The sequence below is a fragment of the Protopterus annectens genome, chromosome 13.part0 (assembly GCF_019279795.1).
Source record: "Protopterus annectens isolate FY-2018-M chromosome 13.part0, PAN1.0, whole genome shotgun sequence".
NCBI lineage: Eukaryota > Metazoa > Chordata > Ceratodontiformes > Protopteridae > Protopterus > Protopterus annectens.
Window position 1 is genome coordinate 523,589,391 of NC_056747.1, and position 27,844 is coordinate 523,617,234.

At 40.5% G+C, this 27,844-nt stretch overlaps 1 protein-coding gene across 1 annotated transcript in view; it reads right to left on the reverse strand.

Annotated features, from left to right (window-relative positions):
- The window catches only part of LOC122787927 (peripheral-type benzodiazepine receptor-associated protein 1-like), a 1,795,954-nt gene that overhangs the window by 1,237,370 nt on the left and 530,740 nt on the right, over positions 1–27,844 (reverse strand). The window contains exons 8-9 of the mRNA XM_044054852.1: positions 26,831–26,935; positions 11,839–11,889 (exon numbers count right to left, since the gene is read on the reverse strand). Coding sequence (XP_043910787.1) covers positions 11,839–11,889; positions 26,831–26,935 — 156 coding nt within the window. The remainder of the gene's footprint in view (positions 1–11,838; positions 11,890–26,830; positions 26,936–27,844) is intronic.

The following is a 27,844-nucleotide window of genomic DNA, read 5'->3' on the forward strand; positions in this document are numbered from 1 at the left end:
ATCCTTAGTTGCCACCACCCGTAGAAATGCTGTTGAAGTGGCAGTAGCCCTAGTGGAATGAGGCCTAATCGCAGCTGGAATCTCCTTGCCATGATGGGAGTAACAAAATGAAATGCAAAACCAATCCACTTAGAAATAGTTTGCTTAGACACAGGCTTGCCCTGAGAACTCAAAGCAAAAGAAACAAACAATTGCTGAGACTGCCTGAAATCCTTAGTCCTGCTTAAATAATAACGAACTGCCTATGTACATCTAAAGTGTGCAAAATCTTTTCCCCTTATTTTGGGGATCTGCATAGAAAGTAGGCAAATGAATAGTTTGGTTTAAAGCCACACTAGAAACCACCTTAGGCATAAAGGAAGGATTAGTACGTAATGATACCCTATCCTTATGGAAAACCAAAAGGGCTCTACTGCCATAAGGGCCTGCAACTCAGACACCCTTCTTGCAGAAGTAATAGCCAACAAGAAAGCAGTCTTCCATGACAAGTATTTCAAGTCAGCAGTAGCCGCAGGCTCAAAGGTTGTAGAGTAAGTTTTCCAACACAAAATTGAGATCCCAAGCAGGAGTAGGGGTCTTATATTCTTTGCCCTCTAAGAAACTGCTTGAACAAAGGATGCGAAAACAATGGTGGGTCACAATCATAGTGAGCTGAAATTGCTGCAGCATGAATCTTAATGGAGAGAAAGACAAACCTTTGTCCAGTAACTCAGTAAGATATTGAAGAGCCACACTCAAATTTGGCTCAGAAATCTCCAAATTGTTTGCTGCACTCCAAAATAAAAATCTCTTCCATTTTTCTACACTTTCCTTGTACTAGGTCTCCTGGCTTCCATAATCACATTTAAAACTTGTTGAGGAAGTTGAGACCTGCTGTCTTTCAAAACAGAATATGCCAGGCTGTTAGATGAAGAGAGTGAAGCTTGACATTGAGCAGGTGACCATCTCTCTGGGACAACAGGTGTGGAATCAAGGGTAAAGGCCATGGAGGCTTCTTTACCAGACTCCTCAATAATGGGTACCAGTGCTGCCGGGGCCAATCTGGAGCTATTAAAATCATCCTTGGCTTGTCTTGTCTGACCTTTAGAAGCACCTTTGGAAGAAGAGGCAGAGGTGGAAACGCATACACATGAAGATTTTTCCAACTGAAAGAAAGAGCATCCACTTTCCAAGCTGTGTGATGAAACCTCTTTGTGCAAAACTTTGGCAGCTGGTGGTTTAGTGGAGGAGGGCACAGATCTATGTCTGGAGTTCCCCAGGACACTGTCAACTTTTGAAATACATGAAGATCCAGTTTCCACGGGATCCATGATTTGTCTGCTTAACACATCTGCTAAGGAGTTCTGTGCTCCCGCAGAAACCTTGCCTGAAGAGTTAGTTGCAAGCTGAGCGCAGTCTCCCATAAAATCATTGCTTGCCTGCACAATGGGTAAGAATGTGTTCCCCTTGTTTGTTGATGTACCACATGACAGTTGTGTTGTCTGTTAGAATCAATACCTGCCCTGGAAGAAGTAACTCCTTGAAAGCCATTAATGCAAACTGGACTGCTAACATCTCCTTCATGTTGATATGTAGATGCTGTAGTCTGGCAGGCCACTTGTCTTGTATCCACTTTCCATTTAGATGAGCTCCCCAAGCAATGTCTGAGGCATCTGTCGTTAGAATCTGACTCTGGCAGTCACAGAGAGTCCCTTGTTTAGGTGACATTCCTGAGCCCACCACAAAAATTCCTTTTGAATGCAAGGTATTATTTGAATGACAGTGTCCAAATCCTGGCAGTGCTGTGTCCATACATTTTGAGATACCATTGTAGCTTCCTCATATGCAGTTTGGCATTGGGAAGCACCAGAATACAAGATGCCATGAACCCTAAGGCTTGAAGGACTGTCCTTGCAGTCAGCCGGACTGAAGAGATAGTTGATGGAAGTAACTGGAAAGATTCTGTTGTTTGTCCGGGGTTAAAAAGGCCATCTGGGCTGCTGTATTCAGTCTCACACCCAGAAAGCATATGTCTTGAGAGGGTACTAGACTGGACTTTATTTCGTTCACAGAATACCCTAGGCATCTTAGCACTGCTATGACATATTCCAGATGCTGTAGAAGGTCTTCCTTTTCTTGAGCCAGAATCAGGCAGTCGTCCAAGTAAGGATAGATTTGAATTCCTTTTAACCTGAAGTAAGCTATCACTGGAGCCAGAACCTTTGTGAATACTCTGGGTGCAGTAGATAAGCCAAAGGGCAATGCAGAGAACTGATAATGAGAATTTCCAGCTCCAGATACTTCCTGCAACTTAGTCTTATAGGCACATGAAGGTAAGCTTCCTTGAGATCTAAAGTTACCATCCAATGATCTTTGCCCAGCAGAGGTAAAAGCTGTTGTAACGCCAACATCTTGAACTTGGGAATGTCCAGATAAGTGTTGAGGATAGATAAATCCAAACTTGGTCTCCACGTGTTTCTTTGGTACTAGGAACAGGCGAGAATCCTTTCTGGTACAGGGACTGGTTGACTGGCCGCTATTTGGAGTAACAGAGAAATTTGCTTGTGAGCATCTTTCCTTTGTGGACGTCTGGCATGCCTTTGAAAGGGGGCAATGTATGGAAATAAAACCTGTAACCGTGGTGAATGATATCCAACACCCATCTGTCTTGAGTGATTAAATCCCAATTTTCTTTGAAAAGAGACAGTCTTCCTCCCAAAGGAGCTGCCAGACGAGAATCTACTGGCAGCTGAAAAGGCAGGTCATTGGGTCTGTTTACGAGGACTGACCCCTGCCCTCACCAGAAGTCTGAGCAGGTGAACCCCCTGTTCTAGGCCTAAAAGAACCTTGAGCTCTGCCCCTACCACGTCTAGACCTACCCCTAGACTGGGAATCATAAGCAGGATATGTCCATCCCTTAGTAGGCCAATTTCTACTAAACTTTGGCTGCACCTGCAAAAATCTTTAACAGTTTGCATAGACTTAGCTTTGTCCTCCATTTTCTTTAAAACTGCTTCCACAGGCGAACCAAATAACACATCAGACTGTAAAGGACCATCCAAAATCCTAGTCTTAACATGATCTGCTAAATTCTGATCCCTCAACCAGGCATGCCTGCGAAGAACAGAACTAGTGGCAGCCACCCTCGAGGAGGCCTGCACAGCATCAAAACCACATTGCAAAGAATGCTTACCCACTTGTTCAGACGCATGAACTAAATCCAGCAACTCTTTACACTCTATACCTTCCGCCAAAGCATCCACCTTAGATTTCACTTGTGAAAGGAGATAATTTTGATATTTTAGCATGTGAAACTGACAATTCAACGCTCTCATGGCTAAAGTGGAAGAAGTATATACTTTCTTTCCCCACCTATCCAAAGCCCTAGCCTCTTTATCAGTGGGAACAGGATTTTTAACAACAGAGGCCTTAACACCTTTAGGCCCCTGAGAAACAGTTTCGGGTCTGCCCTAGGACTCTTAAACAGATACTTATGAGCTTCAGGCACCCTATAGTACCTATCAGGTTTAACAGGGGCAGGAGGCAAAGAATCAGGGTTCAGGGATGCCTCTGCAAAACATCTTCCACCACATTCAACACAGGAGGTATAGCTAAAGGCCTATGCTGGGGTAAAAATAAGAATTCCCTAAGCCTTTTCCTGGAATCAGAGTAATCCTGGCCTTCCCATTTAAAGTGCTCCCTCATGGAATGCAGAGTCTCTGAAAATGAGAAATCCTCAGGAGGAGAAGCTGTAGGAGTGGAATCATCCACATCAGAATCAGAATAAGGAGGATACTCCTGCACGTCTTGAAGACTCAGAAGCCTCTGAACACTGTTCAAAACTTTCAAACTCAGGATCCACCCTAGGCCTCTTATCAGGAGGGGGCATAGAGCCTCTAATCATAGTAATTAAATCTTCTGCCATTTTAAGCATATGTTTCTTAGGCACAGAACCTGAAGTGCTAGGAGAAGCCCCCACTGAAGCTAAACTTGGCCTACCTCTCAAAGAAGTTTTGGAAACAGAAGGAGGCTCTAACTACCTTGGGAAGAGAGGGAAGAACAGTTACCTGAGAAGCCCCTCAGCCTGGCCTACCTCCTGAGAAGGCACATCCTGTAACAGTAAAGTCTCTGCCTGAGACTCCAAAGAAACTCCTGGCAAAACCTCTGGCTCCACTGAGTTTCTAAAGAACCGGCGTCCAGGACTGCGGTTCATCAACCCTAGGCTTTGCTGTTTTGTCCTTGCGCTTTTTGATTTATAATTACAACGCTTCCCAAACTAACCTGGCACAGTCTAACCTTCTCTTAATAGTGCGTTTGTTAAATCTAGCACAAGAGCGGGCCAACAACGCCGTGCTCAGGCCCTAAACAAGGTATACACAAAGTATGGTAATCCCTATGAGGTATCTGCTTCCCAAAATACAGTTATTTTTTCTGACATCCGGTTAAATACTGAGGCAAGAAAAACCAAAATGTTGTACTTAGCCAACCTTGATTCGGTCTGAAACTCCGACTTCGGAAATATTTCAGAACGCCAACCTGCACTCGCAAAACTGCTTCTGCATCGGACCATGCGGCAAAAAAGACTGAGGATATGACGTCGGTCATGCGCATTAGTACCCTGACGTCCTGACATCAGTCTAATGCGCCTTGACCGACGTCAGCCATATACTTTGGTATTCGGGCCGACTGGACAGCGGACTACCCAATGGTTAGGACTGCAGCAATGTGGAATGAAGAACATCGTTTCAATTTCCATGGTTCATGTCATTGTGTTGCTGTCTCATCTAAAACTGAAATCCTTACCTGCATACTTCTACCTTCGGCCTGTCTTCATAGAGCAAGAGGATGTGCTGGCTACTGCAGAGTAGATACCCAATTTAAGGATGTGGAGAATTAACTGAATGACCTTGATCCAGAAACTGGTATACATAATCTGAGGCAGTTAATTAACAAATGGGGATTACCTACACAACACATTACACAATGCATGTACATTCACATGGAGAACAATGTCAGCAAAGAAATCACATCTTAGTACTCATGTTGCCATACTTATGACTGCACTTAATGGGGAGATTCAGGGCAGAAAGTAAATCTACAGAATGAATTCCTTACATGCAGCAGTACTGAAACTGATAATACTACCATGGAAGGGGCCAAACCTTAGACCAAACCATTGATATCCTGGACTAAAATTAAATAACTCCCAATTGTTAATCCCCATTAAACAGCAGGAAAAAAGTGAGGGATTTCTAGCTTATGTATTAGAAACAAAACAGCTTTTGAAGAACTGCAACCGGACACCATCACTGGCATGGAACTTCTGACCATCTTCTACTTTAGCTGGCCATGCTGTGTTTTATTTTTGTATCCAAGACTCAACCATCTTTCTCTCTATTCTGTGCACTGATATTTTCCTATGTTCTTTCTATAGCTCTCCCAGATATCATTACAGATTACATCTTCAGTATCCAGGTCTACATCAGTTCATTGAAGATTCACTTCAACAAACCTGACTTCATCAATCCCAAACCACTAAACTTCACTTCCACAAACATTCACATTGAAAAAACATATCACCAGGGAAAGAAAGCACTTGGCCAACACCACAATGGACACACATTGCAGTATGTCAAATTCACCCAGGTAGGTGGCTGTGCCTCCCCCCCACCATCCCAACTATATATACAACTCCAAGATCACACTACAGTGGGGAAAAGGACAAAGCTGTGCTGTTGGCCAACTGCTTCCTTTCCCTACTTAAATCTTTCACAGTTGTGAACGTTCGTGAAGTGAAGTTCTGTGATATGGGGTTCGTGAAGTGAAGTTCTGTGATTTGGGGTTGATGAAGTCAGGTTCGCTGAAGTGAATCTTCAACTAACTGATATAGTAGGCCTGCTTCATCCATGTACTGTATTCTCTAACTCACTTTTAGATGATCATTTACCTTTCAATGTCCTTACCAAAACCTGATACATCTTCTCATAACTCAACAGTGCCTATCTTATCTTACCAAAACCCTTCCTTACCTGCCTCCCAACATCAGTTCTGAAATCATTTATGTTTTCATCTCCATACTCTACATGTTCTGCCCACTTGCATTTCTCACTGCTTCATCTGTCCCCGCCTTGCAAATGAAGCTAAAATTTCTCACCCTTCCATGCCTCTGCTCAGTTAGTCTTCCCCCTCTTTTCTACTTCCTGCTCCACAGCTGTCCTTTCATGATTGTTCTTTCAACATACAAAATATATCTGCCTCATCCTTTCACAACCCTGCCTTATCTTAAAACATGACATCTGGTACATCAGTCTTTCATCTCTGTCCCCTACTTTACAACACTGCTCAGCCTAATGCAGCATTCTATAATTTTGCTCATCATGTTTCAGTCGCCCATAAACATGTGTGTTTTAAAGGACTGCACTTTAGTCAAGCTCATTTCTGATCTTGACTCTTATGACCTATCTCTTTTCATGTACTTTCTCATTTGATCATTTAAAAGTATCACTTTTCCCAATGCACCCCTTCCATGTTCTACTGAGCACTAAACTTCCATAACATTTACCCATACATGCGTACATCTTGCATACCTGTTCAACAAACCTCAGTCTTTTTACTTGTGATCCATAATTACTAAACCCAGAAATATTCATTTTCTTTATTCTCTACTTGCCTAGTAAACTCTGTCACTTGTCTTGGCTGCTGATTAGATCACTACAGGAGGCAGGTATGACTTGCCAGTACTGGATGGAAAAGGCACTGCTTTGATTTTTTTTCTCCCCCTTTTCTAAAGAGATAGCAGGACCCCAAATTAGATAACGATCTATCAAACCCTTACCTTTTCTGTGTCAGGGTAAGAAGACAGTCTGCTGGAAGTGGAGACAATCAACACTGCCATGTGTGATACATTAACGAGAATTACATACTTACCGTATAATTAGATCTGGGGACGCAGGTCCAGCTTCATCACCAAGCAGGATTAAAGCTGCTAGATTTTAGTTTGCTTAACATCCAACATGTTTCAGGCAACTGGCCCATCCCCATTTGCTCATAATGCTCTGCAAACAAGCTTCATCTCAGGATTTATGTTAGATTTAAAAAGGTGGAACAAAAAGAACCACTGACTCACATAAAACCATTTAGATGTCATCCACTCTGAGGAACAGGAATGGTGGCTGGAGCTACTCATCCACATCTAACATTATGGTAAGTAGGTAACATTCTTATCTGAAATGAAGTTGTCCACTTTCAACAAACAAGACGATTACTAAGCTTATCCTCCTTTAATTACTCCAAATGAACCCCATTCCTGAGTCAGGGTACAACTACAGTTCATGAAATTAGCACTGCTTCAATCAGTGCTCGCAATGTATCCAGAATTGCCTCCTCCTGCAGTTCTTATGGAGTTTCACTTAACTGGTAGCATATTTAAGTAGGTCTGAAATTCTTTTTATTAGTCCTCTTGCTCCTACTATTACTGTCTGGGTGTCTTTATTCAGCATTGCTCCAGTTTCTACTTGCATATCCTGGAATTTTATGCTGCTCAGTGTTGAGGGCACTATAACTGTTGTGTGTAGCTACTTCAATGATTAATGATACTTTTGTCCTTTTTGCTTTGACTACTATATCAGATTTCTTGCTTCTGTTTTCTTAACTGCTGGTACTGGATGATCCCATGTGATCATAATGTCTTCACTCTCCGTAATGTTTTGTGGTGCACACTTCCAAAGCTTCTCAGCTACTTGTAGTGTTTGCACAATTCCCAGTATGATAGTCTTGGCACACTGTTGTGTCTTTTACTATACAGACCCTCAGCTAAGAGTATTGCAAACGGCAACTAGATGTGCAACTAATTCTAGTTCTGTATTTCAGAACCTGCATTTGCCTGTATTGCCCTCTTTTTCTATAGGACTAACATGTACATAGACTGCCATCTTGAACTGCCATTATTAATCTTTTTTCTTTTGACTTAAATTCACCTTTCCTCAACCATTCATGCTTCAAATCTTGATCAACATGGAGGTTGGTTCTAAGAAGTTTTAGAAATGTAGGCTTTCCAGTTTTCTGTTGTTTTCATCTGGTCCGGTTATTTATATTCTTCCTTTATTTTTGGCACTTTCTGTTGCTGACTGATTCTCTACTATTTCTGGTTTGATTTCCATTCTTGCTCTTTTCCAAAATGCTTCTGCTAAACTGAGCAAAGATGTCAACTTAAACTTGTTTTTTGCATATTATAGAATTTTCAATATGGTTGGCTCCGAAGATGTCAACAAATATATATGCAGGCCCATGATTGCAGACTGTCAAAGCCGCCCATAACTTCTTCAACCCAAGGGATATACAATCTTACCCTGCACTGCTTTTTGTATATCATTTGATGAGCATGAAGCATTTCCTTGTTTTCTTGCCCAGATGATCCAATGCTTTCTGGGACTAGTCAATCACACCAAAGCTTTACAGCTTGAACTTTATTCCTAAATATCAAAGGCAGTTTTGGACATTAGCTTTAGTCTTCAGAAGTGTTCCATACTATGCTTTTTTTCTCATTTGTTCATGTTTTACTGGTGACCCTTCATCTATTCTCCAATATTTATACACACTCTCCTGTTCATGTTCCTTTACATCGCAATACTGACTTGGGTTGATATTTTCTTAGTGCTGCAGCTTTCCTGACATAAAAATTGCTTTTGCTCATACATCAAGACCAAATGTCATTCGTATATCATGTGAGAAAGTTTTAACTGTTTACAGTTGTGCTTTCAGGAGCTTGCCTGATGAGTTGTGCAATTCTAAGGCATAAAAAAGTAGATGAGATGTCTTTGAACAAGGAAGGTTTATGGAAGTTAAGCTGTAACTATCAGTTCAGTCAATTAAGTAAACAGCTTAATGGGTTTAGGGGCAAGACAAAACAGGAGTGGTGACAAAATATCATCCTGGAATAACCCCCTTTGGATTTGTACTCCTGGGATAATAATCTGCAGTTTATCATGACTCAGTTGTAAAGTGGCCTGTCACTGTCTCAAGTCTCTGCTATGTAAGTGTCCATGTAGAGTCTGTCTTGTACATCTGCAAGCATTCCATAATCCATGAAAGTGGGATGCTGTTGAATATTTATTTGCAATCAGTTCATGCCATATTTACGTTCCACCCCTTTTTACAACTCTCTGCTGTGGCTTTAACAATAAACAATTCTTTGTTCAATATAATTTTCTTTCATTACCTTTTTTGTTCTATTTTTACAACTGATTTTTTTTCTAAGTGACTATACATTTTGCATCATTTCCATTATATAAATTGTAAACTGTTGAAAGACAAGTTATTGGCCTATAGTTCTTAGGATGGCTTGCCGGTTTACCCTTATGGAGGAGCACATTTTTTCCTGTTGATAACTAATTTGGTGTCTTTTCGGATTGTGCATATAAAAACTTTTACTTGGACTTAAATATCCATGCAAAGATGTTATTGCCATATGTTAGGTACTGTTTCTGGCCCAGGTTTCCCATTTAAGAGCCTTTCTTAATGTGTCTCACTGTCTCGACTGCTACTTCATCCTATTCTGCATCCTCTATATTAGAGTTTCTTATTGCTAAACTGTTCTATCCACTCAACAACATTTTGTTTAACAAGATCTTCATAAACACTTCAAAATGTAATGAATTATTTTATTTTAGATCATATTACTATTCTCTATAAAACCTTCTTGAGACTTCAACAAATTGCTTATTATGTACTTCTCCTTTACATTTGTTAGTATGCTTTTGTGTTTTTTTTTCCTGCTTGCGCTAATGCACTTAGTTTATTATTATTTGAGACAGAGTATGACAAATCCTGGTCTGCTCTGACGGTGTATTGCTTTTACCACATCTAAGAATTTCTGATTATCTGTTCCCTTTACTGCTTTCTTCTAATACTAATAGTTATTTGTCTTAGTTGTTTATAGTATTCTATATTCAATGCTTCCAAAGTGGCATTCTGTCCCCTTCCTTATTCTCTTGGTTGGTCTTCCTCACCGGAGTATATCATTTGATAAATGTGATTTTGAAGAAGGCCTTTATCTAAAGATCACAACCAGTATGTAATGTCTTGTAAAAGTATTCCAATAATGTATTTTTGAAAAAAAAAACTGAGAGTTGACAGATAGTTACTGTCCAAGAGAAACAGCACTTGACACAGAAACCAAAGGCTTACTGTATTTTTGGTAGCAGAACTTAAAGCAATCCATCAGCCGCATTGGCAAGGGGATTTTTAGAAATTTGGAGCACAACTGCTTTTTAGAATGGGGAAAAAGTGGCAGGTTGATGGACTGGTTAAGATTATTTTTTCAATGTGCTTTCTGACTCATGCTGCCAACTATTAAGCCTCTCCCTGTAAGAAATGAGCCACCCCTCACCCCAGTTGAGACTGCCCCCCACCAGGGCCCATAATAATAATAATAATAATAATAATAATAATAATAACACGTTTGAACTTTGCAATTCATCAGGCTCAACTAAAAAAAAAAACTATGCAGGTGAAACTGTTAATTTAGAGCTGAAAATGGAGACAGGCATTTAGAAATGTACCAAACATTAGAATCTGGACTCTCAGTGCTGAAAGTAAAGGCAGTAGGACACTTCACAATGAATTATGAGATCTGAGCTCTAGGTCCCAAGGGTTAAGGTGGTGCTTTACTTCCAATTTGGTACTTGTACCCAAAGCCAATATTACATTACATGATCAGACACTTGTAAACTCTGCAACTGAAATCACTGAGGGAGGGGATGCAGAAAATGCATTTTGCTACCTAGCACTGTGGAAGAAGGTGGCACTACAATATTATCCCATATGGCATTCAAACACGAAAGGTCAATGCGAAGAATGAAAGAAGTATGGAATACAGAAACTAACACTAGACTGGGCTTAAATCTGAAAAACAAAGACCGATGATGCACCCTATGGTGTGAAACAGATAAAAAGGAACAATACTCCAAATTGGTTATGTGTTTAGTCACAGTGGCAGTCTATTAGTGCATTCTGTACTGCTGGGGAAAAACAGCAAAAACAATATTAAAGAAAAGAAAACAGTATTTAATGTGGAAGTCATACCCAGATTCCTAATGTGGAATAATATGACAATACTGTACCCAGAATACCTACATCATTTCTGCAGAGTATAAAGTGCATTTTCTCAGATAAACAACAAACAAAAAATAGTATGTATTACATTTCTTCCAATTATGCATTTACATAGTTTAACGAACTAGTACTTTAGAAAATGGACAACGTATTTTAAATAAATTATATCAAGAGAAATCAATATCCACTGACTTTCAAATGTGTTTACAACTCCCATACAGTTTTTCATTATCAAATCTACAATCAACATTTATTTCACATCGGATTCATAAAATTAGGAGAAAATGAATGCTAAAAGTGCACACTTTCAGCAACAGCTTAATGGCAAACCAGATGTGAATTAACATGTATTATGAAGTGGGTTAATAAAAAAAAAAAAAAAAATCAGCTGTTCCAAGGTTTGCCGCCTCTTTGTTTTCTTGTGTACTGACAGCTGTTAACAGCAATGATCTTACTTTATCATGTGGTGTGTGCCTGTACTCCAAATATACATAGATACTGCATGAAGTCTGTCTGCCACGGACTAGTGTGAAAAATGGGTTCAGGGACATAAGAGTCACCATGAGACAAACATATAAATAAAATAATACATTCCCAGAGTCTCCAGTGATTTTTGAGGGAAAAAAAAGGCGAGAGAAGACTTTCTTTTGGAGTATGCAACATTCATGCAAATACTTAAGTCCAACTAATACTAATAAAAATGTGTTTACAAATGAGAATTCCAATGTTTAATCACTTTCACTGTACCTCCAAAAGCTGCACGACACTCTCATGTTCTTTCTTGGCTTCCACCTGTGCCTGCACATTTCAAAGAAAGAGACACTGTCAAAGAAATTAATACAAAAAGTCCCCAGCATTCATTTACAGTAATTTACAAATAAAAAGACAAAACCATGTCACCAGAAGTATATGAAAAATATCTGTCATATAAGATGTGAATTTAGTAGTAGGGACTCAGAATTTGAACAGCTGCAAATGATTGAAGAGAAATGATATTTTACAGTATCTTGTATTAAATTTCAAGCTTTGAACCCATTTAATGACTATGTGAAATCAGGCACCAATAAAATCTAATATAAAGATACCGGGTAATAATATAAATTTAGACAGTGGTACTTTCCTACTGATAAAGGAAGGACTGCCATTAGAGACAACAGAAAACACTTAAAGGAGGGATAGCTACTGATTGTGATAAAATGAAGTTTAAATCATGGTAGAAATAACAGCGAAAGACATATGGAAAAGAAGTAAGAGGAAATATTTAGAAGGGATGACAAAGGTTAATGTACTGCAGAAAAAGGGGAATCTAAGAGAACAAGAAAAGGAGTGACAGAACTGTGCTAATGGGAAATAAGGGAGTATTTAGATAATATTTGGATAATATTAGCAAGTTTAAAAAGGTTGCTATTAAGGAATTATTTTTTATAACAACTCCATAACACAAACACTTTTAGAACAATGACTTGGGCAACAGAAAGTCGAAAATGGTTGCCACCAAACTTACAGAGCCTAATACAATAAAAATACCCAGACATCCTACAGCAGTACTAGAGATAGTTAAGACATTTTATGAAAATGTGTATACAGCAGAAAAATGTGGAAATCTAAAAAAGGCAAAAAAAAAAAAAAAAAAACATTTACAGATGACCTAATTATGCCAAAGTTAGATGAAGAGATGAAGGTGATATAATAACTAAGTTAGGAAGAGATGAACTAAAAATAGTGATTTACAATCAGTCTCCAAGAAAAGACACTATTTTGGGTGAAAGTTTAGAAGTTAGGAGGAAAGAAAGTGACAGAGAATTGAAGGTTTTGTTTAACAATATGTTTAGTACCAGCATCTTGGAAGAAAGCTATGGTGGCAGTATTACTCATTTACCGAAACAGGGTAAATACCCATCAGACCCAGCTTTACAAAGATTTATTTAAATGTTAAACCTTGGTTATAAAATGTTTTGTCCATCCAATTTACTAGCTAAAAGAATGTGAAAGGTGTTGCCAAAACTGATAGCTATGGATCAATTAGATTTTCTGGAGGGTAGTCAAACATTTGACAGCATTAATAGAACAATGATGATCCAGAGGGAAGCAGAGTGTAATAAAACACCACTAGTGTTGGCTGATCTTGATCCAGATAAAGCATTTGATAGAGTCAGCAGGGATTTTGTGAGTACGGACGGTAATGATTGCATTTGCACTATCGGACATCACAGCATCATAGGAGATTACTAGGCTATCGATCTGGAGGTCATTTTAAGCCTAGCCATTTCATCAGGATGTAATACCATAGAAATGCTAGTCAATACCCAAGATTGCATTTAGTGATGAATGCCCATGTCCAGGATGGTTGTGGGCTCTATCCCCAGCAAGAATTTACAGTGCCCCATCCATATCGGTGTCAAGCAGGAATGGAAATCAAACCATAAGTAGATAAAAATCAGGCAGCAACCGAATGTGCCAGAAAAACAAAATAAAGAATATAAGATGAAGGATCAGAAGAGAAGGCAGGACATGTGGAAAAAGCATAAATATAGTTGCAAGTACAGAAAACTTCTGGAAGAACCTCATGTTGATCAGGAACGAACACAGGAATGGTTAAAGAGAGGTGAATTCAAGCCAAGAGATGAGAGGTTAATATTGCTGACCCAAGATAGTGGGCTGTGCACATGTTGGCTTATAAAATCCATTGAACATGTGGAAGAAACAGACAAATGTAGGTTTTGTAAAACCGAATTGGAAACAGTTGGACGCCTCGTTGCTGGTTGTGACATATTAATGGCAGAGGGACTGTATACTGAAAGGCATAATAATGTGGCAAGACTGTTGCACTTGGGATTGTAAAAACATTATCGTACTGAAGTGGCTGAAAAACACTGGAAACATGAGCCGCAAAGCATCACAGAAAATGAAGAAGTCTACATCACATGGGATCACCCATTACCAACAGTTCAAAAGACAGATGCTAGAAAACTGGATATAGTGGTCCAAGAAAAGAAGACAAGAGTAGCATCGATCATTGAAATTCCCACACCCAGTGACTACAGTGTCTTACGTACAGAGAGAGACAAAGTCATACAATATCAGGATCTGCAGGCAGAAACAAGAGCAATGTGGAAGAAAGATACCCAAACAGTTCCAATAGTAGTAGTAGCAATAGGTCTTATAAAACAGAATTTACAGTCATAATTAGATATGTTACCAATACATGCAACCCCATATGAATTGCAGGAGTCCTCACTGGGCACATTGTGGGTACTGTGAAGAGCACTTTTGGCTGCCATCAAAGGAGAAAAGGAAGACACCACCCTGGATTAATGGCCTCCAAACAACACTGGCCTCAAACTGTCAAGAGCTGAATCCCCAAGGGGGCGGGATGGATCAGACCAGGACAGAGCCAAAACCACCTTCACAGAGCCAGAGCCAACGTCTTGGATCCGGGACCCATGATGCTCTTAAAGCATCTTTGCTGAGCTAGACTGGCACACTACCAGAGCCTAGGAAAGTACTATCCTCAGCTCTGATGATGTCTATCGCACGATATCTGAATCCTGGGGTTCCATAGTGGGTGGTTGGATATGAAGAGGAGTGGGTAGAATGGGTGATGGGGCTCTCACAGATCCAAGATGGGATGGAGATTGTAAAACCTCATCTCTAATGGAGTCTTAAGTAAATGCCGCATCATCCTGTCGATCTCAGAACAGGAAAGCCTAGAGGACCTAGAGGAGACTGAAGAATGGGTAGATCTAGTTGGAAATCGTGACTTACTGTGTTTCGGCATATGGCTCTGAGATCTCCGATCCATGGCCTTGGGATCTGAAGAAGACTTATTCTGAAATGAGGAACTCTGCATCAAAACTATTTTCGAGGAATCCGACAGCACCTTTGGATCTGAAACCTTTGGATCCAAAGAAGGTCAGACCAGCGAAGGAGTTCACAGCCAGTGAAAATAACATTGGATCCAAAGAGATGCTCTGATCCAAAGGAGATCTGTCTTTCTCTGATCTGATAGGAACAGATTCGACAATTTTTGCCTTTTCTCTGGCACTGAATCTGAAATCCCCGGAGAAGCTGGAGGTGCACACTTCTTGGGTTCTTTCACAGCTCCAGACTTGGCAGGCATTTGAGCTCCAGATGAGGCCAGAAACCCTTTCAAGATTAATTTGTTTTGGTGATCTGCTAAAGCACGGAGGTTGAATCCCTCACAAATTTCATAATCCTGCTCTAAGTAGGAAGCACCTATGCAACAGACACACCTCTCATGGACATCTGAATTTGAAATTTTGTGCCCGCAAGAGGTGCACTGATTAAAGCCAGTGGGTTTGTCTGCCACTGTACAGTCACACCATGCACACACGAAGAAGGTAGAAAAACCAACACATGCACCACTACCAACTCTAAACTAATGGACACAACATTAACAACCAACTATAAAAATAAAAATACAGGGAACAATTTATTTTTTTTTGATAGAACAGAGAAGTTATAAAGACGTAGGACAATGGCTGTACAGGAGGGAAAGAATGTGGAGAGGGAAAGGAACAACCATAATGCCAACAGTAAGCCTAAAAGCAAGGAAGGGAGATTGGAAACAGACTTAGACAAACTTTAAAGATGAAAGTGGAATAAAACTGGAAAGGAAGCACTGTAAAACTAAACTTAGCTGTTAATTGCTTGAGACCAGTTGCAATCACGTCTACACAGAAAGGCGGTAAATGAGATCTGACAAGTTAGAGGAGATGCAGGGCATTATGGGAGTGGGAGGAGCTGGAGACTTGAAGCATCCGTCTTTTGGAATGGCCAGCTCAGATCTGATATTGGACTGTAATCGGATCCTATGATCCAGTGGTAAGGAAGAATGAAATGGACAACATCAGGTCTTTCTTTTTCTTTTTGTCACAAAAATTGACTTATTTTCCTAAAACCTTTAGTTCTGCCAAAACAAAATCTCAGTTGTCTGTGTACAACAAGGCAATGAAGAATCCTTCCCCCTTATTTTGTGGATTAGAATAGGAGGTAGGTTCATCATAAAACTAAGGACTGGAATTGAGATTGAGAGAAAGGATACGAGTGCTTAGCCCAAAATGACTTGAGGTACTACTGGATCTATCTCATGTGAAGTCTGGTATCCCTAGGGCCATTAGCCTATTAACCTCCTATGAACCCATGAACCTATAACACAGCAAAGATTCTTAAGAAAGATCTGTGACTCTTGTAAATGGGATCGTGATAAGTATTTTTAGGTCCACAGCATGACGAGATTAGTCAGAAGTTTTGTTTTTTTTTGAGAACTGGCTTCCTGATATCCATTAAGCTTTCTTTTAAAATCTCTCTGCCATTTAATTTGAAACTTTTTTTAACAGATTTTTACTGTCCTGATTTAGGAGGTTTATGAAAAAGAGGTCCTGGGTTGGCTCGATAGTTCCTGCGAAATTTAGGAACTGGAGATGTGAACAGTTTTTACATTTCTTGCATAAGTTTCCTTCATTCAACTAACTTTTTAAAGATTTCTGCAGAAGCATTACTGTATAACAATTCTTTGTCTAGGTGGAATTTAAAAGCTGTGCCTTATCCTCAGGGAAGTACTGTAACCTTAACCAAGCACGCCTTCTCATAAGTGCCAGAAGCAGCTGCTCTAGAGGCAGCATCCACTAAATCATAGCCACACTCGAGAATGTGCTTCACTACCCGAGTGGAAAAATTAAGCACGTCTGCTAAATTACACTTCACATCAGAATTAGAAAGATCTGTAATAGTTTAATATTGTGCAAGACAGATAGAAGGAACTTGGTCATAAGGGTTTGACAGGTAGCTCTACTAAAATCTAAGATAGCAGATGTTTTTTTGCCATACCTATGGTCTCTGTTTCTTATCATTAGGGATAGAGTTAAAGGCGGGAAAAGATTTTGCTCCTTTTTTAGAATCCAGAGAAATGACATTAGGATCATCAGTAGGATTTTGGTAAAGATGCATTATGAGTGCCAGGTACTCTAAAATCCATCAGACTTTTTCAGAGCCACAGAATGGCAATCAGGAGACAAAGAAACAGCCCAAAAGACATACTAGGGTGCTCCCTATACTGGAAGAGTAGCAGCAGGTTTTAACTGCCCATATTCAGAAGATCATATCTTCATTTTTAGGAATCAAAATATCTTTACCTTCCCATTAAAAATCCCTTCATTTCAGCAACCATATCCCCAAATGAAATCTCATTAGGGAAGTCTGAGGATAAGGTGTTATCTGCCTCAGATTCAAAACCTGGGAGGAAGGAATCTGAGAAGCACATTATAGTCACAATCAATTTTTTTTCTTTTTCAGAAGAAGACTGAACTATTTTCCTCTCTAAAGGACTAGAAGGCTGGAAAGATTGAAGTGGTTTAAAGATACCTTGAACAAAGTTGAACCAGTCATTTTTATTATCTAACTGGAAAGGGGAGTGGGGTAAGAGGGTGGGAAACTATGCTTTGCCTTTTGAGAATGTTTTCTAGGAGTATAAAACATATGTTCTTTGAAGCAGAAGCCACTTTACCTCCATAAGTGAGCCATGTTAGCCCTCTTGAACTAATAGCTGAATGATACCTGCCTCTCCCTCAGAAAAATAAAATCATTCTAGGTTCTCCTTTTCCAGTTATCTCAGCCATATGTTTGGTCTTAGTTTTAGTGCTGGGGTCCTTCGCTATAACAGCCCCCAAAGGGGGCACTTTAGCATGCCCAGGAGAAAGAGACTGACAGTCCAAGGTCTGCAAAGGTGCATCGGCAGAGTCATCAGTCTGTTACTGAATGACATAAAAGGACACCCAATTTTCGTCAAGCACCTCTCAGCAATTTTTTTTTTAACTGAGGCGGTGGTCTGCAGATAAGGATGATGATGCCATAGCAGCTCAAGCCAAGTCCTAAAGTTGTTTGTTTCTAAGTCAGTCCTGAGGGAGTAAAGACTACTACTAATGATCTTAGGGGTGGATGCCTGACAAATACTACAACCTTTTACACTGTATTTGCCCCAAACAAAACAAGCAACTGAAGTGGGAATCTGTGCATGGAATTTGATACCCACAATCACACTTTCTTTTCTCCTGATAGACATAGTTTTGCACAAAATGTTTTTCAAAAAAGGAAGGCTCCATACCAAGGTACATCTCTGCCTGAGATTGATGAGATGAAGCCAACCGATATGAATGACTACATGCAATGCTAATAGAAGTCTGCACACATGACAGATCTGGGTTTTGCCATGCCCACACACACACCCGTATTATACTTGCATATCCTCTTGTGATAATGGTGGATGTACGGTACTTGAGGAAAGAGCCTAAGCTTTGTCGACTGGTCAGGCCTACAGTTATCCTGGTGGATAAGTCCCCTCTGGTGAGGAATATTGCAAAAGTGGTTTTAATGAAGAACATCAGATAAAATGCACTACTGGTGAATATAGTTAGTACAGCAGATAGTACATACACACAAATAGCTATTATTTACAAGACTAAGAGTTATTAGGTTCTTAGATAAAACTGACTGTACAATTTTTAGGGAATGTTAAGAAGTAAGGACAAGTTCATATTATAGCCCAATAAACGGGAAGGGGATAACGGTTTAAATTGGAAGCATGTTGCTGACTGTAGTGGGGTTTACCAACAAACTTAGTGTGACAAACCTTTTCTAAGAAAGTTCCTTTGTTTCCAACATTAGCTCTGTGTTTTTTTTTTAATTCATACACTTGTTGGAATAAGCACTGGTGTCAGCTTCCCCTACTGCTATGATTTTGATAATTCACCACTACTAGCCCTGAGAGCTTAAGTACTTTTTTTTTCTCCCAGATGTATCCATGTATGTATGTATGTATCTATCTTTGTTTATCAGGATGGTTTGACTGGGTCATGCAAGACTTCTTTTCATTGGAGGCCCAAGGAGAAAAGATCCACAAAATTGCAAATTGTTGTATGAGAATACAATTGACAATACACAATATTTAAGGAAAATAAAATGCAGAAGACATAATTAATGACTAAATAACAGAGATCATTGCTGGGGAAAAGAAAAATGTTTATAGTAAAGTGTACGATATTTAACATGTTTAGAGAAAGAGGGACTTGGTGTGAGGCATTAAATTACAGTAGAAATTTTATGCTTAAGAGACATTAAATTAGAGGAGAAATGATTTCAGGCAGAGACTGGAGTATGAGAAAGAGTTACTAGAGGGAAAGATTTCTAGAAATATTGGAAAAGAAGATTTTAGTATAAGTAGAAAAATAGCAGTTGAAAGACAGATAGATTTTGATGTTTCTGGGCAAATATACAGCAGGCAATGGAATAGAGGGAATAACAGGAAACAGAATTCTGGAAGCAATATAAGGTAGGAGGGAAAAAGCAAGAGATGTAGTGGAGCATTTTGCTAGGAGGGCTGGAAGAGGTACAATGCCAGAAATTAAATAGGTAATCCTAGTTTCTTTCTGAAGCAGTTTGGGAAGATATTTGCCTGACTGTAATAGCAAGGGAGTTCCACATTTTATCTATGTAGGGGGAAAGCAGGGAGTTGACAGAGCTATTCTGTCATTATTCTGACCTCAAGCAGATTTGTGTTGTGTTTGATGAGCATAGTGGTCCTGTGGAGGTGTATGACTGTAGTAGAGAATAGAGTCAGAACATTTGTCTGGAAAGAAGAGTATTTTATATGTATTTTTCAACTGCACAAAGCTGTTTTTTTTTTTTTTTTGAGAATTCATGGTAGTTTTTTTTTTGAGGACTAGACAATGGTGTGTTAAGCTTGGTAATTTGGTAGTAAATTTAGCAATTTTATTGTAGCATTATTCTAATTTTCAAATTGATATTAAGTTAATATTTGTAAGGACAGTGGAGGCATAGAGTAAGCTTGATAGGATGTAGTAGTAGTTTTGCAAGATCCCTTGCTCTCTTTTTAAATGCTTTATGATAAAAAAATTAGAACTTTCTATTTCTGCTTCCAAAAACTGTAAGAGACATCCAAGATATGTTCACAAAGTGCAGAGAAAATTGCCACTTGTCTGTCTTACAGTTAAGTTAAACTAACTTACAGAATATTCTTAGGAAAAACAAATAAAATATGTTACTTCAGCTTAGAGGTTCACAAAATAAACTGTTAATCAGAAGGGATACATAGGGAATAATGTTAAGGGCGCTACTACCAATCAGTATCTAATGTGCTCAACATTTCCTATGCAGCCACTAAAAACTTCAAGAATGCACCTTAATGGGTCTGTTACATCTTCCTAGATGCATTAAGGAGAAGCAAGTCTATCCCAGAAATCCATTTCAGGGCTTTTCAGGATATAACATTACTGAAAAAAAATGCTACAGCTGTAAACTATGTACTCATAGATGAATCCCTACATATATGGAGACATGGTTAGATGAAGTATTGAAGTATTTAGGAGCATGAACTAAAAATAGTTCTTTTATGGTACAGGGTATGCAGAAAGAGACTAAAAAGATAATACAAACACTGAAAAAAGTACAGTTGTGTAAATTTACCATAAATGTAGATGTTCAAGTGTATTCACTGTTGCAGTCATCACACTTTGGTTATCCTGCCAGGGGTAGCCCTCAGTCATCCCGAATACCAGAGACTTAGTATTTCTGCGTAGGTTGCTGTTGCTCCAGGACTGACGTCAGGTCATCAATGGTATAAAAACAGGCAGCCGAAGCCATTACATCAGTTTTTCTTGCCCCAAATAGGGAGCTAAGTTATGGTGGAATAACACCACCAGTAGAAAGTAAATACCAATAGCCCTGAAAAGAGTGAGGGAGAGAGAGAGAGAGACAAGGGAGCTGGAGGGTGGGAAACCAGGACTGCAACAGTGAATACACTCGAACATATACATTTATGGTAAGAGTACACAACTGTACTATGTTCTTTGTGTTTCACTGTTGCAGTCATCACACTTGGGTTGATTCCCAAGTGAGACGTACCTTTTCTAAGAAAGTTCATTTGTTTTCAACATTAGCTCTGTGTTTTTTTTTTTTTTTATTCATACACTTGTTGGAATAAGCACTGGTGTCAGCTTCCCCTACTGCTATGATTTTGATAATTCACCACTACTAGCCCCGAGAGCAGTCAAGAAGAGTTCGGGCTGGCTAGTATGCCCTACAGGACTGCGGTTGCAAAGCCTGCCCTGGATTTGAAAAAGATAGGCAGGTGGTAATGCTTGGTGAAGGTATGAACAGAACTCCAAGTTGCAGCTTCCAGGATGTCCCTGGTAGGGACCCCTCTGAGAAAGGCTGCAGAGGTTGAAGTTGCCCTAGTGGAATGTGTTCTTATCCCCTGTGGGGGTGGTTTCCCATGGTGTTTGTAACAGAAATGGATACAGTGTGCTATCCATTTGGAGATGGTTTGTTTTGATATGGCCTTGCCTACTGCCCCTGGTGCAAAGCTGACTAGTAACTGGTTAGATTTCTTTAAGGGCTTAGTCCTATCCAAGTAGAATCTGAGCTGTCTGTGCACATCTAAAGAGTAGTGCAGAATCCTTTCCCCCTTATTTTGAGGTTTAGGGAAAAAGGTGGTCAAATGAACAGATTGGCTGAGAGCCACATTGGACACCCCTTTAGGCATGAAAGTTGGGTTAGTCCTGAGGGAGACCCTGTTAGCATAAAAAATGATGAAGGATTCCACAGCCATAAGGGCTTGTAGCTCAGACACTCTTCTAGCTGAAGTGATGGCCAGAAGCAAAGCTGTTTTCCAACAGAGGAATTTTAACTCAGCTGAAACTGCAGGCCCAAAAGGGGGGGGGGGGGTAGCGTGAGCTTTTCCAACACAAAATTAAGGTCCCAAGCAGGGGTAGGGGCTCTTATTGGTGGCCTTAAATTGTTAGCCCCTCTCAGGAAATGCTTGATGAGAGGGTGCCAAAAGAGAGGTGGCTCACTGCTGTAATGTACAGATAAGGCAGAGGCATGGATTTTAATGGAAGAGAAAGATAGGCCCCTGTGAAGTAGGTCTGCTAAGTTATCCAGGATGAGAGGTAAGGAGGGCTGTGCTGGGTCAGCTCCTTTAGTCTGGATCCAGGAACAATACCTTTTCCACTTGCCAGCATAGGATTTTCTAGTGCTGGGTTGTCTGGCTTCACGTAGAACATCCAGGACCTGCTTTGCTTAGGCTGGCCACTGGAGGAGAATTCAAGGAATAAGCTGGGCTGCCAGGTTCAGGGTCTGCAATTGTGGATGCAAGAACTCTCCCTCCTGCTGAGTCAGGAGAGTTGGAATCTGAGGGAGGTGCCCTGGAGGCAACGGTGACAGACTGCACAGTAGTGGGTACCAGTGTTGGCATGGCCAGTCTGGGGAAATCAGGATTGCCCTCGGTCTTTCCTCCCTTATCCTGACTAATACTCTTGTAAGAAGAGGTAGAGGGGGAATGCATAGATTGACAGGTTTACCCATTGGAAGGATATGGCATCCACTTTCTAGGCCTTGCTGTGAGGTTCCGTGGTGCAGAATTAGCTGAGCTGGTGGTTGGGGGGGGGGGGGGGGCAAATACGTCCACCTTCAGGGTACCCCATTTCTGGGTCACAAGGCTGAAGGTGCTGTGGTTTAATTGCCACACATGTGGGTCTAGGAGTTTTCTGCTTAAGTTGTCTGCCAGAGAGTTTTGGTTGCCTGTCAGGAATTGAGCTAGCAGGTGAATATGCATGGTTGAGGCTGTGTTCCAAAGGGTCATGGCTAGCCTGCAGAATGGGTAAGAGTGAGTTCCCCCCTGCTTGTTGATGTACCACATCACTGTGGTGTTGTTGGTTTTGGTTAGTAGAGGCCCGGGAGAGAGTAGGGATCTGAAAGCTGTCAGAGCATGCTGAACAGCTAGCATCTCTTTTTGGTTGATGTGCAGATGAATTTGATTTGAGCTCCAGTGGCCCTCCAGGTATGCACTCCAGGCATAGTGTGATGAATCTGTGGTTAGGGTCTGGGCAACATGGGGTTGTGAAAAGGGAAGCCCCTTGTTGTGGTTGCATGCTGCTACCCACCAAAGAAAATCTTTCCTTAGACAAGGTATAATACTTTCTAGATCCTGAGAATGTTGACACCAAAGGCTTTTTAAGTACCACTGAAGTTTCCTCATATGCAGTCTGGCATATGGAATTAGTAGAATGCAGGGGGCCATAAACCCTAGAGCTTGCAGGATTTACTTTGCGGATAACTGGGTTCTGGTGGCCAGTTGAGAGAAGTAGCCTGTCAGATAGGCTTGTTTTTCTGGAGTAAGAAATGCCATCTGGGATGCTGTGTCCAGGCTTGCTCCCAGGAATACAATTTTTTGACTGGGGACTAGTTTGGATTTCTTTATGTTGATAGTGTACCCCAGTGAGATTAGTAGGTCCTTTACAAATGACAGGTGCTGCAACAGCTTTTCCTGACTGTCTGTCTGAAGTAGGCAGTCGTCCAAGTAGGGATAAATTTGAATATTTCTTTGTCTGCAGTAAGCAATGGCTGGAGCCAGGCATTTTGTGAAAACTCTGGGAGCAGTGGATAAGCCAAAGGGAAGTGCAGAGAACTGATATAGCATAAATCCTGCCCTGAAATGTAGATATTTCCTGCAAGTGTCTCCGATTGGGATATGTAGACAGGCCTCTTTTAGGTCTAGGGTGGCTAACCAAGCATCTTTGGACAACATTGGAAGAAGCTGCTGTAGGGTGAGCATTTTGAATTTTGGTACCACCAGGAATGTGTTTAGAATGGATAGATCTAAGATTGAGTGCCAGGTGCTCTCTTTCCTGGGTACCAGGAAAAGTCTAGACTAGAAACCTTGACCTATCTGTTCTGCAGGAACAGGTTGAATTGCCCTCATGGAGAGCAGGGAATGAACTTGGTTTTATGCCTCTTCCCACTGGTTTGGAGGAAGATCTAGGAACCCTTTTGGGGTTGGCAGTGTGTGGAAATAAAATATGTACCCCTGGGACACTATGCTGAGAACCCATCAATTGTTGGTGTTGGAGGCCCATTTTTTTGCATGGGAGGCAAGATTTCCTCCTAGGGGTATGGGCAAAATGGAAGAGGTGAGAGGTGGAGTTGAAAAGTCATTGTGAATTCTTTCCATAAGGGGGTGGCTTAGCACTCCCTGTTTTAGAAGTGGAGGTACTCCATTGCTTAGATCTCTGCATACCCTGAGACTGCTGTCTCGGAGATCTGCTTCCCCTAGGTCTAGTCTGAGGTGGCCTTGAGGTGGCTAAAGAGGACCAATGTTTTGAGGGGCAATGCCTACTGAATCTTGGAGGCTGGACTTGAAAAACATCTTTAACTGTCTGCATAGACTTAGCTTTTTCTTCCATCTGTTTCAAAACCTCTTCTGCTTTGGTGCCAAACAGATTGTCTTTAATCAGTGGTGCGTCCAATAATTTTGATTTGACATGGTCTGGCAAGGTCTGTTCCTTAAGCCAAGCATGCCTTCTAAGTACAGAACCTGTGACTGCTGCCCTGCAGGATGCTTCTAGGGCATCAAACCCACATTGCAGGGTATGCTTACTAACTTGGCTTGCAGAATGCATAAGCTCCTGCAATTCTTTATTTTCTGCACAGTCAGGGAAGGTAGATCATTTTTGTTTCATAAGTTCCATAGTATGTTGCTGGTATTTCAGCATGTGGAACTGACAATTTAATGATCTAATGGCAAGAGTTGCAGAGGTGTATACTTTTTTTACCCCATCTGTCTAAAACTTGGGAATCCCTGTCTGAAGTGTGGGTGGAATTCTTAGCTGTGGTTGCTTTTATTGCTTTAGGTCCTTGGGAGAGACCTCTGGGTCAGCAGTAGGATTTTTGAAAAGAAATTTGTGTGAGTCACAGACTCTGTAGTACCTGTCAGGTTTCCTGGGAGCAGGAGGTAAAATATCAGGAGTTAGACTGGATTCCATAAAAACATCATCCACAACATACAGGTCTGTGCTGTGGTAAATCTAAAAATTTCCTGAGTCTCTTTTGGACTAAGGATAATCCTGGCATTCCCAATGGAAATGCTCTCTCAAGGTATGTAGGGTTTCACCAAAAGAAAAATCCTCTGGAGGAGAGGCAGAAGAAATGGATTCCTCTGCATCTGAATCCTCATAAGCAGATAAGGGCATGTCTTCATAATCAGAAACCTCAGAGTAGTCGGACTCCTGGTCAGATAAAGCTACTGGGGACAAGTCTCTTTTCCTTTTAGAAGGGGTAGGCTGGCTTCCCCTAATGAGCATGATAAGGTCTTCCGCCATTTTAAGCATCTGAGATTGAGGCAAGAAAGCAGGTGCTTGAGTTTGAGTCATCGTTTTTTAGGCGTAGTTTGTACTCTGGGCCTTAGAATCCCGGTAGTTTTAGAAAAAACTGAAGACACAAAAGAAGTCATCAGTTTGTGTCGAATATCGGTAGTACGAAGAACTTCCTCAGAAGCTGGTGCCTGCACAGCGGCTCCGGACCCATCCAAGGTAGAGACATCCGCAGGTTCTGTAGTCAAAGAAGAGTCTCACAGCATGAACAGGTCTCAGTAGTGGCATGCGAATCCATAGAAGCAGGCATCAGGGGCTGCAAAAGCACCTCACTGAGTACCGGCGAACAGGCGACTAGCTTAACGGAAGTGTCGTTGGCAGTTTTGGACCTGTCTTTATCCTTATGTTTTTTGGGAAGATCAGTAGTCGGATGGCTTACCGAAGCCATTTTGGGATACGGAGATCGAGAGCGAAAGAATTTAGCTACGATAAGGGCCCAACGACATATATTTCTGGCATTGAACAAAGCACAAAATCGACAGCAAGTGACGTCGTGGTCTGGGCCTAAACAGGTGACACAGTAAGAATGGAATATGTGGAACATGTAAGCATGCATTCTCATAAATATTATTAATGATATCACAGTGGTAACAGAAAACACAGGGTGGCACCATCAGTGTGGAACAAGAAAAAATGAATTCAAAGACATAACAGCCTAGCTGCATATGGTACGAATCCAAAGACTACTGTAACTTTAAACAGGAAAACAGATTAAATGCTCTTTTTTTTTTTATTATGCATACAAATTTCTTTGGGTCTATATTATAAGAATGAAGTTTTACAACTTTGAACACCATATGGGTGACACCATATGAGCAAAGTTGTAAAACATTGAAACCCAAATAAAAAATGTAAAAATAAAAGAAAAACCTACCTGATCGCTCTGAGCAGGGAGGCAAGACCCCCTGCGCCACCCACAACCCCTGCTACTTAAATATACCAACTTCAAGATCACACTACGTTGAAGTAAAGGGAAGAATTCCCTACACCAATCTCCGTTCACACTTGCGTGATTTTAAATATTTGACCATTTGGTGTCGCCCCATATGGTGTTCGATTATTTAAAACTTCGTTCTTATAACATAAACCCAATTTCTTTCAGGCTCCACAGAGCTGTTGAAGAATAAAAATGTACTGAAAATAATCTGACTAATCTGAGTTATAATGCACTTGAATTAGAATAAAATGAACCAGTTTCATAGGAATAAAATGTAAAGTACAGCCAATAAAACACCAATTTAATGCACACAAGTTAGTACACAACAGAAGAAAATTATTGGGAAGAGAATCTACTGAGTACAAGAGTCATAAGTCTGACCATTATTTTAGGCCAAATTTCTACATCTGTATATTTTTTCAAAATTAATTTTCACCTCTGGAAACTTTAAGAGTCCCAATACATATATAAAGTATAATGAACAAATAACAGGTTTTGAAATACTATCTGCCATGTGAACTACCAGAGTATGACTGTGTCATGTTATCAGTAATAATACCTGTTGAAGTCTTTTGATCTCATCTTGCTTGGAATGGAGTACAGTCAGGGCTTCCTGATGTTCCAGCTCAAGCTGCTGCCGCCGGTCTCCTACCTCTCGCATATGCTATAATCAAAAACAGTAACGGGGGAGGGGTGTGTGCAGCATGAAACCTTTAAGATCAGTTTTAACAGTAAAGTAGCAAACAGATCGTTCAAATGCAATCTTTAGTAAAAAATAAATAAATAGTAGCAATAATTACAGGTACTGATCACAACTAGAGTAAAATTAGGGGCTCACCTTAACAGCAGACCTTTGAAAAAGTTAATTTACCATAACAGCAGATGTTCAAATAGATCACTGTTGTAGTAGCCATAACTACATGGAAGGTATCCTGACAAGGATCAGATGTCCAGCCAGTACAGAAATCTTTGGGCTTCTTCCTCGCAGACCACACATCTGTTCTTACCATGGCAGTTTGTGCTGGTTTAAGAAGAATGCATGGGCATGACAAATATCATAGCTTCCTTGCCCACAAGGGAGGCTGAAGGCTGAACTTCTACAATAATTTAGTCAAAACTAGTAAAGAGTTTCATTTCATATCAGAAGGACAAAGGAAAAGTAGGGTGCCCAACTCGGCCAAGGAAGAGCTGGAAGAAAAAGGGGGGAGGTCAGAGGATCATAATACTGAAACAGTGATTTATTTGAGCATCTACTGTTGTGTTATATTACCTTACCCAGCTGTAAAATGTTCTTCATTACATCACTCCTAAAGTAGCAATAACTACATGGGACAACTGATATAGCTTAAGAAAGGGTAGTTGGGGAAGGGTCAGAGTCTAGAAGACCCTGTATGACAGCTTTCACAAGTCCTGTTCTACCTGTGGAAACTAAGCGTAACTTGTTGTATCTAGTGAAGATGTGCACTTCAGACCATGAATCAGCCTTCAGTGTACACAGTCCACTCCTTTTCGGAAAAAAAAACAACTAAGAAACAGATACAGCTCTGGTAGAGTGAAGCTTTGATATTCGGTA